This window comes from Elephas maximus, chromosome 23 (assembly GCF_024166365.1).
Source record: "Elephas maximus indicus isolate mEleMax1 chromosome 23, mEleMax1 primary haplotype, whole genome shotgun sequence".
NCBI lineage: Eukaryota > Metazoa > Chordata > Mammalia > Proboscidea > Elephantidae > Elephas > Elephas maximus.
This window is the reverse complement of record NC_064841.1, coordinates 6,873,359-6,888,629: the sequence shown is the minus strand read 5'-3', so window position 1 is coordinate 6,888,629 and position 15,271 is coordinate 6,873,359. Positions and strand designations below refer to the sequence as shown.

Below are 15,271 nucleotides of genomic sequence, written 5' to 3'. Positions count from 1 at the left end.
CGCGGCGAGGAGCTCCAGCCGTCGCCTCGCGCAGGCTGCTGGCATTGTCCTCCCGCTCCTCCGCCTGCGCTGCCGCTGCCGCCGCAGGCTGCTGCGGGGCCCCGGACCCGCGCCCCCAGGACGCGCCGCGGCCGCCGGCCGGCCCGCGCCCGGCCCGCGCCCGGTGCCTTCTGAGCCCTGCGCTCCCCGGCCAGCCGCTCCCGGGCTTTCCTTCGGCGCCGAGTTAGGGGAGGAGTGCAGCCGCCCAGCCCCAGGCTTCCCTGGGCGCTGCCCCGACGGGGCCGCGGCAGGCGCGGCGCGAGCCGACGGAGCCATGAGAGAGTACAAAGTGGTGGTGCTGGGCTCGGGCGGCGTGGGCAAGTCCGCGCTCACCGTGCAGTTCGTGACCGGCTCCTTCATCGAGAAGTACGACCCCACCATCGAGGACTTCTACCGCAAGGAGATCGAGGTGGACTCGTCGCCGTCGGTGCTGGAGATCCTGGACACGGCGGGCACGGAGCAGTTCGCGTCCATGCGGGACCTGTACATCAAGAACGGCCAGGGCTTCATCCTCGTCTACAGCCTGGTCAACCAGCAGAGCTTCCAGGACATCAAGCCCATGCGGGACCAGATCATCCGCGTGAAGCGGTACGAGCGCGTGCCCATGATCCTGGTGGGCAACAAAGTGGACCTGGAGGGCGAGCGCGAGGTCTCCTACGGCGAGGGCAAGGCTCTGGCCGAGGAGTGGAGCTGCCCCTTCATGGAGACGTCGGCCAAAAACAAAGCCTCGGTGGACGAGCTGTTCGCCGAGATCGTGCGGCAGATGAACTACGCGGCGCAGCCCAACGGCGACGAGGGCTGCTGCTCGGCCTGCGTGATCCTCTGAGGCGCCCGCGGTGGCCGCGCGCCGGCCGCGCTCTGCGCACAAAAGCCAAACGCACCCGACTCTCTAATGTGATTTCTTTTCTTGCTTTGAGATTGGAGACGACTTTGCATTGGCCGAGGTGTCCCGGGAGCCCGGCTGGCCTCCGCGGTCGGCGTCCCCTGCCTCCTCCCCGTGTCCCAGAGGTGTCCGCTTCTGACCATCCGAGACCCCGATGGAAATGTAGCCCTTTGCAGCGTGTACGTTTCTCATTGATTTTGGTCGACGCGTGTGTCCCCGTTTAAGTCGCCGTTAGGGCGCCGTATTGGCAGCTTGATACCCGGCAAGCAAAAGTTTCAGCCTGGAAAAAAAAAATGGGGGTGGGGTGGAGGAAGAGGATGGGGAGAATGGAGGAAAGGGAGGTCTTTTTTTTGGGGGGGGGGTCAACAACCGTTTTCTAGTGCCAACTTTTAAATACATGGAAGGAAGTCCGGGAGAACCATATGAAGGAGCAGGAGGAGACGAAGAAACTTGCTTTGTTTTGTTTTTTCCCCTTGTTTTCCAAGGAGAAGCTGGAAATTCAGATCGGGTTCCCTTTCTGCCAGCTTGGAAGGGCGACCCCGTGACTGATTGTGATTCTGACGATGTCTATGCAAAGTTGGATTCTTGTTACAGTGTATCCAATCTGAAGTATTGCACATCTGAACTGGGACTGTTAACACTGATGCCGATACAGTGTGGGGTGCCAGAAAGTGTCTGCTGATATTTGTGGAAAAAAATCTATTTTGTTTACCTACTGTATCAAGGGGGAGTCTGCGGGGAGAATGGTAGTAGTTTTTTTTTTTTTTTTTATCAGCTGTGAAAAAAAAATGTTACAGGTTGCACATTTTTGTGTAATATTGTGTGTGTGTGCTTTTTTTATTTTTTAGTTTCTTTTTGCCTTTTTTTTTTGGTTGGCAGTAACAGATTTGGACGCCTAGCTCTTTAAAATACAGTACAAAGACTTCCTACATGTGATTCAGGGCCCCCAGCACCCCTGTGTCTGCAGAGTGCCTTCAAAACTCAGCTGTTCCAGCCGGTGCCAACCTGTGAACTTCCCACCGTAACCCAGTATCTGCTGTTCCCCACTCAACTTCCAAGTTTCCTTCCAGTCATCTTCCTCAGCAAACCAGGACAATAGAGCCTGTTGTTCGGTGAATTTCTTGATTATTTCCAGCCTTTAAAATGTAATTTTCATGCCTTGCAATTTTTGTTTGTTTGTTTTGCTTCATTTCGTTCAGGTTTTCAGGTATTAGCTCCCTTTTTTGTATTATTTTATAAATTTTTTTTTTTTGGTTTTGTGTTCTAGAGTGTCCCTCCAGAAGCAAAGAGGAAAATTTACTGTTGTGATGTACCAAGAAGATTCTAATTGTAATTTTTAATTCCAGACATGCTTTGCATTGTTGTCTTTTCATTTTAAGACTTTTAATACAAATGTCATTTTTTAAAAACAAACCCAGCACTATTGTTTCCGTGTCTGTGTTTCATACTCAGTGACCTAATGATACCATATCATGGCTGAGGTAGACAGGGGCAGGTGAACGGGGTCCCCAAGCGTTGTCAGGTTTTGAAGACAAAATATCTCAGTGATGCCTTGGGTGACATTGTTCCCAACTCCTAAAATAGGGAGAAAATCATCAAAGTCCAGGAAGCCCTGGGGTCGGGCCACAGCATCTGATCCCGGGATGGGCAGGTGTATTGAATCTTGAGGTGACATGGAGCGGTCTACCTCCCTGAAGGAAGGGAAGCAGAGAAACCAACTGCTGATATTGCCTGAGGTCTGGGAAACTAACCATCCATCAGGCAGGGTACTCATTCATTTCTTTTTCTTTTTTGTTTGTTCGTTTAAATTATGTCATACATCAAGTCAAAAACATGTTTGGGGAAGATGGTTTCCAATTTTCAAATGAAGTCACATCTCGTGTCTTCTGGAGTACGTGTGTATCAGTTGTACACGGGTGTCTCAACCTTTTTGAGGTTTTGATTTGGAAATAACATCTTTAGATTACAAAAAAAAAAAAGCAGACTTAAGACAATTCTTTTGCTTCCTTTCTGTGTATTGTGAAGCACTTTTGACCTCTAAGTTTTTCCTTCTAGCAGCAGGAGGCAGTGTGAGCTTTTTGTTTCTTATTTTCCCTGAGGAGGGCTTTAATCCATAATATAACTTCTGTAGAATGAAAGAGAGGTGTCTGAGTAATGTATATATACATATACGTACATATGACTAGGAAACCCTGGTGGCATAGTGGTTAAGTGCTACGGCTGCTAACCAAAAGGTCTGCAATTTGAATCCGCCAGGCGCTCCTTGGAAACTCTATGGGGCAGTTCTACTCTGTCCTATAGGGTCGCTATGAGTCAGAATCAACTCGATGGCACTGAGTTTTACATATGCCTGTATTTATGTTACTTAGACACCTCTGTTTTGTATAGATGTATCCGAAGCACTTGACCTGTACCTACACGTGAAGTGTAGGTCGGTCTTCTGAAGGATCTTTTGACGAAAGGATGTATGCCATTGACAAAGCCAAAAGCAGTGACAGGCCACAGGTTTCTTTAAAGCTATATTAACATACTTGCCTTAAAACGTTATCATTTTTGCTGGGTATCAGCGTGAGGAGAAATACTGAATTTTGCCTGGGATAGTCCTACAGCCACTTTTTTTTTTTTTCACTCTTGATCTTACTTATTGAATATTGAACTCAGTTGGAAGGTAATATTACAGATGTCCTAAATGTGGAAATGAGAAACTGCTCAAAGTTACCCTTTGTGGGATTCGTTCTTATGTTTAAGTAAATTCAGTTGCTTAAGGAGATATGAAGTGTGGAATATGCAGAAGACACGTATCACACATTCCCTAAAGGATTTTTTTTTTTTTTCAAAGGCATTTGGTGACGTCCTTAGGCTGTTTTTTTGGAAGTCTGTTTGCAGAAAATGCTGCCAAGTATCTAAGAAATGTATGTAGACCTGATGGAGTGTTTGCAATGGAAAACTGGAAATGAAATAGGTGGCTGAATGCTCTCATCACCTGTGCGCAGAACGTAGTCACTTCCGCAGCCCCGTTCTTTATAGACCTGGGCTGGCAGGGCAGGGGACTGGAATATGCTTCCACTGCAGGCTCTGAGAGAAGGGCTGTCTTTTTTTGGGGGGGGGGGTTCTCAATGAAAGCCATTTTCCACGTGTGGCCTGGAGCAGGGAAACAGGAATTCTGAATTTTGTAGTTTCTCCATTATCTTTTTGATATAACTGAGAGACATCACCAATAATCTTTTTTTTTTTTGGTTCCTTCCTTAAAAAAAAAGTTTTTAAGAATTTGTCAGTTTGTTTGGCTGGTAAGAACCCCTGTAGCCTGATGGTGGGAAGAGATAAGAGCATTTGTTTCAAGGAAAGAGTTGAGCTGACCTAAGTGTTGAAGGAAGTGAGGGAGGTGGGAAGGGGTTTGTTGTCAGGCAATCACCTGTCAAAACAAACCAGTGGGAAAGGAGACTTTATCTTGGGAGCAAAAGTCGACTTTTAACCTTGACCCCTGCTGGTTTTTAACACCTTTTCCTTTTGGTCCCTGACTGCCATCCCAGTTTTAGATCCTGCCAAAGGATTTTTCTTTTTTTTTTTTTTGGTAACAGGGTCAGAATGTATGAATCTTGTCTCTTAACATTTGGTTGGGAGTTTGGATTCCTGGGTAAAGCAGTTTCCACGTTGTGAGCTGCTGAAACGGACTTTATCGCAGCTCGTTTTGAGATCACATCTGTTTGGGGATGGAATTCTCTGAGTGTGTACGACTTCATGATTCCTGACGAGTTAACATTTCCTGCAGGTGGGAATTCTAAAGCGCTTCATCTCTTTGGACTGCTCAGGTGTTTTTATAGATGTTTTCACCAGTGTAGACTTGCACCCCCTTTTGAGTTATAGTCCAGTGTTTTTTTTCAGAAATGGGATGGGAAAGTGAAAGGAGGCTATATGTAGTAGCTGGCCTTGAGAAGTAGGTGCAGAATGCCTGCATCCTAAGTTTCGTGAAAGCGTATGTTTTTGACAACATCTGGAATAAATTCTGATGTTGTAAATAGGAAAGAAAAATTTAATTTGGATATTACCACTCTTCATTAAAATGATACAAGCATTTGTCATAATGTCTGTTTAACTGGGAACAGCCCGCTAATATAAATTTTTATATTATCTTGGTGAAAATGTAGGAAAATTTTAAATGCTACTAATAGAATGTGGTATTCTTGATTATAGTATTTTACCCAGACTCCTAAAACCAAAAACCAAACTCAGTGCCGGCGAGTCGATTCCGACTCGTAGCAACCCTATAGGACAGAGTAGAATTGCCCCGTAGAGTTTCTGAGGAGCACCTGGCGGATTCGAACTGCCGATGCTTTGGTTAGCAGCTGTAGCACTTAACCACTATGCCGCTCAGGTTTCCCCCAGACTACTAAAAGGAGTGATTAATTATACTCAACTGACCATGGTGTAGTTCTAGAAGATGTATTTGAGCCAGTAGGAGTTTGATGGCTGGAAAAGGTTTTAGGGTTCATCTAGTCTAGTGGTTCTCAAACTTGACCATGTATCAGTTTCACCTAGAGGTCAAGACAAATTGTCAGGCCTCTCATTCAGAAGGTCTGGGGTAGTAGGGACTCTTTACTTCTCATTTCTAACAGTTTTCCAGGTGATGATGAGGTTGCTGACCCAGCGACCACACTTTGAGAACCACTGATCCAAATGCCAAACGAGTGGTATGCTGAGAGCCACCTAAACATTTAGGGACACAGACTTACAACCCACATAATGTATTCACAGCGCCATCTACCACACGGTCAGGATAATCTGATCTTGACTAGAATCTACCGCGGAAGAGGCCACGTACCATCTACACGAAGACCATTAGACTGCAGGGTGACGTGGGACAGACACATTGCAGATGGAGCTCTTGACCATTTTCACATCATTACGTGAACAGATTGGACTGTGGCTTCAGTGTTCATTCAGAAGTTGCTTTAAATGAGAAAATAATCGATTAGAACAGGCGCATGGACTAAACAATGAAAATGAACACACCCTCCGCCCCCCCCCCAAATTTAAGAGTAAATCTTTGATGAAAGAACACTTTTCAGTATTTGTGTCTTCGCTTCAAGATTAAAAGGTAAACATTTTAACCTTTCATGCTTCCTAGCAAGGATTTTAGGAGCCCTGGTGCAGTGGTTACGGTTTGGCTGCTAACCAAAACATCAGCAGTTCGAATCCACCAGGAGCTCCTTGGAAACCCTATGAGGCTGTTCTACTCTGTTGCTATGAGTCGGAATTGACTCAAAGGCCACTGGCTTGGCTAGCAAGGATTTTCAAAGAACTTGTGTGACAGAGGAGCCCTGGTGGTGCAGTGATTAAGAGCTCAGGCTGCTAACCAACAGGTTGGCAGTTTGAGTCACCAGCCGCTCCCTGAAAACCCTACAGGGCAGTTCTACTCTGTCCTATAGGGTTGCTATGAGTCGGAATTGCCTCAACAGCAATGGGTTTGGTTTTGGTTTTTTTGTGTGAGAGAATTTAAACTTTAGGTCATGGTAGGCACCTGTGTATGACCTTTCGGTTAGCACTGCACCACCAGGGCTCCTGTGTGTATGCAGTATATGTAAATACACTCAACAGTTTCTTAGCCAGACTTCAGGTCTCAGTCAATTCCGTCTCGCGTAGTTCTACTGCTGCTTTTCTGGGCAAATGCATACCAAGAAACTGCCATGTGTCATGTTTTGTTATTTGCTTAATTCCAAGGGAAGTTGCCAGAACTGTGGGCTAAAGATCTGGGTTTTAAGGGTAGTCTGGATCTGGAGGCTTCCAGATAAACGGAGCAGTGACCTAATTACATTTGGTATATTAGCACGTTTCAAAATTCTCTTTTGCAGTTCAGAGAGCTGAGTACCAATTTACAGGCTGAGGAGAAATAGGTATTATTGAGATGTCAAGAATAATCTGACCCTGTGGGGGGCTTTACTCGTTTTTAGTATTTTCTGGACTTGAGTTATTATGTTTACATTCACCCCAATAATAATAACAACACAATAAATATCTTTGGTGAAAGTATTTTCTTTTTCCACCTCATTATTGCTGCTATTGTCATGTTCATAGCCCCATAGCCTATAGCTCACTTTAGTACCTTAGTAACTATTTGCTGAATGAATGAAACATGGATGGTTAAATAAGTCTGAAACTATCTAATAAGAAAAAAAAAAATAGAACCTGAATAATGTTGACTAGAGAGTGGTATGTTTTGACCTCCCAACCCATGATAGGTTTATTAAGATGGTCTTTGGAATGATACCTTTCATTCATACTACATAAAAAACCAAGGACTTTTTTTTTTTCTGTTTAGTTTTCCCATCTGGTAAAAGAACATTGCTATATGTTGTCTGAGTCTAAGGTTCACTTTAAAAAGTTGCAAACATTTATGGCTGATATTTGAGACCTTTTTTTTTTTTATGGCAGTCTTATGGGGCTCCTTATCGAAAAGCTATTGCTTGTGATAGATAGTATAATGGAACTCACTTGGGCATAATATTTTTATCTTGGCTTTGATTTTATGATTATTTTTACTACTGTTAATTTGAATGACTACTCCTTGATTTTAAGCTATTTCAATTTTAGGATTATATTTATTTTGGGATAATATATTTTAAAAGCATCTCACAGTTTGAAGTTACTTACCTTGTGTAACACAATCAGGCATATTTAACAGATCATTCTAGTACTGGTTAAGAATCATTAGAACTGACCTAGTTTACATTAAGAAAATGAGAGAATAATGGAATGACAGTTGACAGTCTTAAGCAGTGGAGTTGTTTGTCCCGAGAAGCAGAAGGAGCTAACTAATATAGACAAAAACAGCAAAACGGCCTTATGGTTTTTGAAACTGTGACTGTTGATCTTTTTTGTATATTGCAGGGAGGCAAGCTATTTGTGTTCTTCCTTTGGAGATAAACAGTAGCCTTTGAAGAAATGTTTTTTTTTTTTTTTTTTCTGAGAATAAGTGGGTAGGAATTATATGCTTTCTTGTCCCATTAACTAAACTTACTATTTTTTTTTAAGTGAATTATCTTGCAAAATAATGTGAGCCTAAGTTTGTCAGAGGTTTGAAAATCCGTGGTTGGTTTATTCGTGGCAATTGTGAAACACTTCAAATGTTGCTAAAATGCTCTAAAAGGTGGGAAAGAGAAAGATTTTTCATGCATGGTACTGTTGTTGTTAGGTGCCTTCACGTAGGTTCTGACTCATAGCAGTCCCATGTACAACAGAACAAAACACCGCTGTGTCCTACGCCATGCTCACAATTGTTGTTATTCTTGAAAGCCCATTGTTACAGCCACTGTGTCAATCCATTTCGTTGAGGGTCTTCCTCTTTTTCCCTGACCCTCTATTTTACCCTCTACTTTGATGCATTGGGAATAAAAAACCTGTTGCCGTCGAGTAGATTCAGACCCACGGTGACCCTATAGGACAGAGTAGAACTGCCCCATAGAGTTTCCAAGGAGTGGCTAGTGGATTTGAACTGCCAGCCTCTTGGTTAGCAGCTGTAGCTCTTAACCACTGCTCCACCAGGGGTCCATTACATTGGGAATATAAAACCCGTTGCTGACGAGTCGATTCCGACTCATAGTGACCCTATTGGACAGAGTAGAACTGCCCCATAGAGTTTCCAAGGAGCGCCTGGTGGATTTGAACTGCTGATCTTTTGGTTAGCAGCCGTAGCACTTAACCACTATGCCACCAAGGTTTCCCATTGGGAATATAGGTACATAAAAAATGCTAGAGATTGTTCCTTGATTATTAAGAATATGGGTGCGGTTGAAGTCAGTAAACATAGCTGATGTTTGTTCATTCATTCATCGTTCAGCAAACATTTATTGAGCATGTACTTGGAGCTGTGGTGTAAGGACTAGTGCTTAGATGAGGGAGCCAGGCAGGTGACAAAAACCCCGTGCTTTCCTCACGGTAAACTAAGAGAGTGGCATGTTTATTGTAATGCTGGTGCCGGCTGGCAAGGAAGAGCCTAGGTAAACTTGTGGAAAAATTGGGGCTCTTCTTTGAAAAGTATAAGGATATTGTGAATAAAAAGTGGATCGTATGTGATTTAACAGGAGGCCTGGTGGAGCAGTGGTTAAGTGCTCGGCTGCTAACCAAAAGGTCATAGGTTCAAACCCATCAGCTGCTCCGCAGAAGAAAGATGTGGCAGGCTGCTCCAGTAAAGATGGCAGGCTTGGAAACCCTATGGGGCAGTCCCGTGGGGTCGCTACGAGTTAGAATCCACTTGACAGCAACAGGTTTGCTTTTTTTAATTTTCTATGAGGTTCAGGTAACTAATACTCTTTTTGTTCCATGTGGAAGTGTGTAAAGGTAGAACTGATGTCATTTCATTAAAAATGTGTGTTTCCAAAAAAAAAAAAAGAAAACGAATCCATTGCCATCAAGTCAATTCCGACTCATAGCGACCCTGGAGTTTAAAATTTGCTAAAATTAAATACTTACAAATAGGAGATTTGTTTGGCCTCATATTTTCATGTCAAAGGGAAGATTGAAGGATGGAGGAAAAAACTCATGAAACTTAGGCACTGAGTCATATGCTTATATTTATTCATGATAAATATATATATTTGATCAAGAAACAAAATGAAAAGGAAAATTTCAGTTATAGTCCCCCAAAAAAGAAAGAATTGGTCTACGGTCTTTTGGGGTTCCTCATGTAAAGAAGATTCAGAACAGGGTGTTTTGAAAAAAACAATCTACTGAAAATGAGTACGCCAAAGAATTAAGCTGACGTTTGAAGTTTGCTAAGCTTGTAGTTTATACAAAGACTCCTGTTCTCACACCTTTAGTACTTTTGGGAAGAAGGCAATCTGCTCAGAGAAAGAAATGTTTGGTAACGAGCTTTAAGAAATGACACTGATAGCGTTACTGTAAAACCACTGGAATTGAAAGGTGGAGTTGTGATTATTAACCTCCTGTGGTTTGCAAAGTGATCTCTAGTGACCGTTTTCTTAGACTATCTCATGAATTTAACAAGATACATTTTACATGTGGGAAGTTACAGACGCAACGGAATAGTTCATGTGAAGGTACTTTACGGTTTCTTTTTTTTTAATCTGATTACTGTAAAACCATTTATAGGATGCTCACTTATTACTTACAGTTTTATAGCCTGAGTGAAGGATATTAATATTTTATAACTGTTATCTGACCACTTAGAAAAAATTTCAGAATGAAATATCCATGAACTCAGGATATTTTAATAGGACAGTGAAACCTGTGAACTCAACGAGACTACCTTGTTTTCCCAGGTCTCAAAAGTTTTCTGCCTTTGACAGAGTGCAGTCTCACCACTTTTCTACCTGTATCAGTAGAAAATATTTGAGTTTCCCTTCCCTGACTGGTTTCTGCCTTACACAGGTTCTGGCTTTCGCAGGTTTTACTGTATTTATAGTACACATATTATATATATTAATATGATATTCTTTTAATTTTTTATAGGTTAACATTATAGGCTAATATCTCATTCAAGAAAATAGGCTTTACAGAGACCTGCAGTGCATAATTCCATAAGAATATATGTTGTAGTAAAATATATTTTAAATAGTTTAGAATTTGACATTTTAAGTAGGCCCTAGAGTTACATTTTTTTTTTTTTTTTAGAGTTACAAGTGTCTCACAGAGTTTGCTTTCCGTGCCAGCCATCATCCAGTAGAAAAAGCTTTGAGTTCAGAGTTCTTTACTCTGAGTTCAGTTTTCTTAGCTTTACTTAGGTATTTTTCCTTTTGTGTATCGTCTTATTCATCCACGTCTAGTTTATGCAAATTGTTTTATCTGTCACAAATATAATCTCTAGTACTTGATACATATCTAAGAACTGCTTGGCTGATGGCTGTATGAAGTGTGTTTCTGGTATAATGGTATAAAGGAAGACATAGTTTTCAAACTGTATTTCAGGCTCAGACTGAAACAGATCCAACTAGTTGGAGAATACTGGCCACTAAACTGATATCCCCATTAGATTTAGACATAACCCCTGTGTTTTGTTTTTAAGACTGATAAGAGTTATTTTTTAATGAATTTGATTGTAGAAATAATTCATTTTAAGGTATTTAGAGCTTCCTAAAGATATATTTTTTTTTTTAAAGATATTTCTAGACCCTCTCTTCTTCCTCACTGACCTTGTGCTGAGGTCAAAAAAGGAGAAATAACTGCATTCCCTTTCTTACAAGAATCTTGTACTGTAAAGGGCAGGGCCAACAAAAACGTAACTCCCAGAGCAAAACTGCTTTCCTGCTTCCCTGTAAAACCAAAAAACCCAAAACCATGCCATCAAGTCGATTCCAACTCATAACCACCCTGTAGGACAGGGTAGAACTGCCCCATAGGGTCTCCAAGGAGTGGCTGGTGGATTCAAACTGCTGATCTTTTGGTTAGCAGCCATAGCTCTTAACCACTGTGCCAGTTAGCTTTTATTTTGTTAAGAAAAAGCATAAATACCAGTAAGGGTAGCAGGATAATGTGACAGAGCTGAGCAGTGGCGTGACTAGGGTTGGTGTCACCTCCCGCTGTGGACCTCTTGCCCCAGACCATACAGAATCCTTAGTAATGCTTTCTTGGACTGATGTTACTCCTAAACCGTAATTCCTGGAAATCACTCCTTCTTTTCCTTTAACTGCTTCTTCATTCTCAAAAAAGTTACTGATAAAAGTTCACAGATACTATTTACCACAATATTCTAGCTAAAACACCAGAAAAGTTGACAAAAATTAACAACTATAAAAATGCTGACAGCAAAGAAAAAAAACAGCGCATGCTTGTAGCATCTGCAGAGGAAACCATGTGATCTAAAGCGTTGTTGTAATTGGGTAATAATGACAGCTCTGACCAGGGCACATAGGAAGGTTCAAAAAGTAAATTAGTGTAGAGCTTCAGCCTTGTAGGTTTGTGGATACATGTAAGCTGGGCTTACAAAAAATGTTTTTGTTGTTATAACGAACTACAGGGATGTTTTTGTAGACAGTCATTTTAGTGTCACTCCCTCTGACATGCCACCTGGTGCAGTCTGCACCCCTTGCACCCCGTCATGATGCCGTTGGAGCTGAGAAGGGGAAGGAACTTAGGGCTGTGGTGGAATTGTTCTGCCCACACCCTCACTCCGATGTTCCTCCAATGCCAGACGACTTCCCTCTCTGAGAATGTGTGGTTGGTTCACTGTGACTCAGGGTTTACTCAGGCTAAGAGCTGCTGCTGGCCAAGGGTCAAGAAGTCTGAGATGGAATGACAATGCTGCTGTCATAAACCTGACTTTAACCTCACTAGTGTTAACATGTTGGGCTGGGCAATTCTTTGTTGTGGAGGACTGTCCCCATGCATCGTACGATGTTTAGCAGCATCCCTGGCTTCTACCTGATAGGTACCATTAGTGAGCACACACACACACCCCAGTGGTGACAATAAAAAATGTCTCCAGACTGCCAAATGTCCCCGGGGCAGGGGGGGAATTGCCCCTGGTTGAGAACCACTACTCAGAACTTGACCATGTGGGAGGGAAGAGGCATTACCCAGAGAAGATGGTTGAACCTAAAGTAAGTAGAAGTGTTTAAGGCTTTCTCTGGGGAGCCCTAGTGGCGCAGTGGTTAAGTGCTTGACTGCTAACCAAAAGATGGCAGGTTTGATCCCTGCAGCAGAAAGATATGGCAGTCTGCTTCCGTAAAGGTGACAGCCTTGAAAACCCCATGGGGCAGTTCTACTTTGCCTTATAGCCTTGCTATGAGTTGGAATCGACTACCGCGGCAACAGGTTTGGTTTTTGGTTTTAAGGATCTTCCTACTCAAAATTTTTCCCATATTGCAGAAATTATAAAATTAGTTACAATTAATGCTTCTTGTTTAAAATACCAGTGTTGTCTATTATGCTCAGGAGAGTGTTACTTGGATCAGATAATTAAAAGTCACACTCACGAGAAGGACACAGGACTCAGGGATTGAGATTTACTGGCAATTTTGGCTACCTGGAGGAGGAAGAAATTTCCAAAGGAGGTCCTGCTATGGTGGGGGATGAACTCTGGATGGCCAGAGAGCGCCTCAGGGCATCCTGATGACTAAGAAGGGACGGAAGTGCTCCTGAGAAACCCTGAAAGGGTGGAGGAGGCAAGAGTGTCCCAGTTTTCTTTGCTTCCTTCCCTCCCCTTCCCCAAACTCCATTGTGAAATGGCTGGAAAGTCTTCAGCCTTGACTCAGCTTCCTCCTGTTCACCTCACAGTCTTTTTCCAGCCTAATCTGTGCCCCTATTCAGCACCTGACCTCAGCCACTTTGTGGCGGAGAGGATGTGCTATAAGCATCCCACCCCATTTATTTTCACTTTTACAAAGCATTTTCTTTTCCTCCCTCCCTCACTTCCTTCTTCCCTTCCTTCTTTTCTTTCCTTGTTCCTTCTTAGCAACTTTTAGAGCAAATAGCTCTGAGTGGGTCCATGGCGGCTGGACTCTTGCTGCTTCATTACACACACCTACCTGGGCCCAAACCTTTTAGCGAGGCAGTCAAGAAGGGGCAACAGACTGCCTTGTAATTAAGCAGGTCTGAAATTTGGCAGCCTCTAGCTGGCATGTGTGCTGTAGCTGCCAACCCCTGGAATCCGGCATTAAGTATCCTGTCAGCAAGTTCATTAATGTGGAATTAACTCAATGACCATGGACTTTTAATTTGCTTTCAACCAGGCGTGGTTTATTTTTGTTCTTAACTTTTAAATGAAATAGATATTTTAAAACCTGTCCGATATACCCCGAAAAACTTCAAGCAACTAGACTATGAGGCATCCTATCTGGTGGGACAATTACATTTCTACATTTCACAGCGGGTGCTTTTGGAAATAAAACATTCCTAGTAAAGTAAAGTAGGTGATATAATCGTTTTGTAAATAAAGGAGAACAATCTCCAAGCCCACCAAAAGGTTCTGACCATCTAGAAGAATCTCTGTAAGCAAGATTGTTGTCGTTGTTAGGTGCTATCCAATCGGTTCCATCTCATAGCAACCCCCTGCACAAGAGAACCAAACACTGCCTGGTCCTGTGCCATCCTCACAATCATCCCCATGTTTGAGCCCATTGCTGCAGCCACGGTGCCAATCTGTCTGATGGAAGGTCTTTCCCTTTTTCACTGACTTGTTACTTTACCAAGCATGATGTCCTTCTCCAGGGACTGATCCCTCCTGATAACATGTCCAAAGTATGTGAGACATAGTCTCGCCATTCTAGCAAGATTGGTAGCAAATAACTCCTCACAATAAACAAAAACCACTGTGTGGGTAAGTGATTTGGGTAGCTGAAACTTGCTTCTCAAATTTAAGGACAACCCTGTATCAGAATGGATGGTGTTGATCAAAAGAGTTTATTTTCTGTAGTATCTTTGTATTAAATTGAAAATGTAAACATCAGATTTAATTGGTGTTGTGATCGCAGTTAAGATAGGGAAAAACAGATTTGAGATATCTTTTTTTTTCCTTATCTCTAGATTTTATTGGCTTTGGGGAGTGTTATGTTTTCTTTCTAATTAAAAAGTCTGTAACAAGGGAAAATATTCAGTTATGAAACACTGTAGACAGTAACCAAGAAAATACATGTATTCATGAATTTAAACAAATAAATTAATTGTGCGGGATGTTTTGAAATGTCATTATTTACGTTTCCCTTTTATAGCTTGGAAATGATTTTGAATGTGACATTTTCAATGGAAAGAAACTCATCCTTTTCTTTGATTAATTACCATTCGATTATTATTTGAAAAAAGTAATTATTATTTTTAAAGTACTATCGTGAACTCTCTCTATATTTTGCAGCAAAAATTACTAACAATTCTCTTTTTTAAGCTGTTTTCCCCAGGAGAGTAGCACTTTATGAGTAGAAAACAGCATATATATGAATTACCCAAAAGTCAGAGAGTAGTTGTTTAGGTTTGTCATGATGGTGGTGTTTTTGGCAAAATATCTACCCTCTTAATTACAACTGGAAACCCTGGTGGTGTAGTGGTTAAAAGCTATGGCTGCTAACCAAAAGGTTGGCCTTTTGAATACACCAGGTGCTCCTTGGAATCCCTATGGGAAGGTTCTACTCTGCCCTCTAGGGTGGCTATGAATCAGAATTGACCCAACAGCAATGGGTTTCGTTTGATTTTTTAATTACAAATAATATAAGTGATTTGTACTAACACCTAAGGAAGCATAAACAACACAGGCAGAGATGGACTGTAGTGATATTTTGGTCTTAACAATTTTCGATAATGCATGGGACAATCAATACACCAGAAATAAAACAAAAAGTTGGTCTTCTGGGAAGCTTGTTAGTTTAGTCATTTTTGACATGAAGTTTAAAAAAAAAAATTAAGTGA

General features: G+C 42.2%; 1 protein-coding gene across 1 annotated transcript; it reads left to right on the top strand.

Moving 5' to 3' along the window:
• The first annotated feature begins 220 nt into the window (after nt 1-220).
• RAP2B (RAP2B, member of RAS oncogene family) lies at nt 221-1,692 on the top strand. Its single transcript, XM_049867465.1, has one exon. The coding sequence runs from the start codon at nt 314-316 to the stop codon at nt 863-865; it is 552 nt and encodes a 183-aa protein (XP_049723422.1). The 5' UTR covers nt 221-313; the 3' UTR covers nt 866-1,692.
• Nucleotides 1,693-15,271: the final 13,579 nt, after the last annotated feature.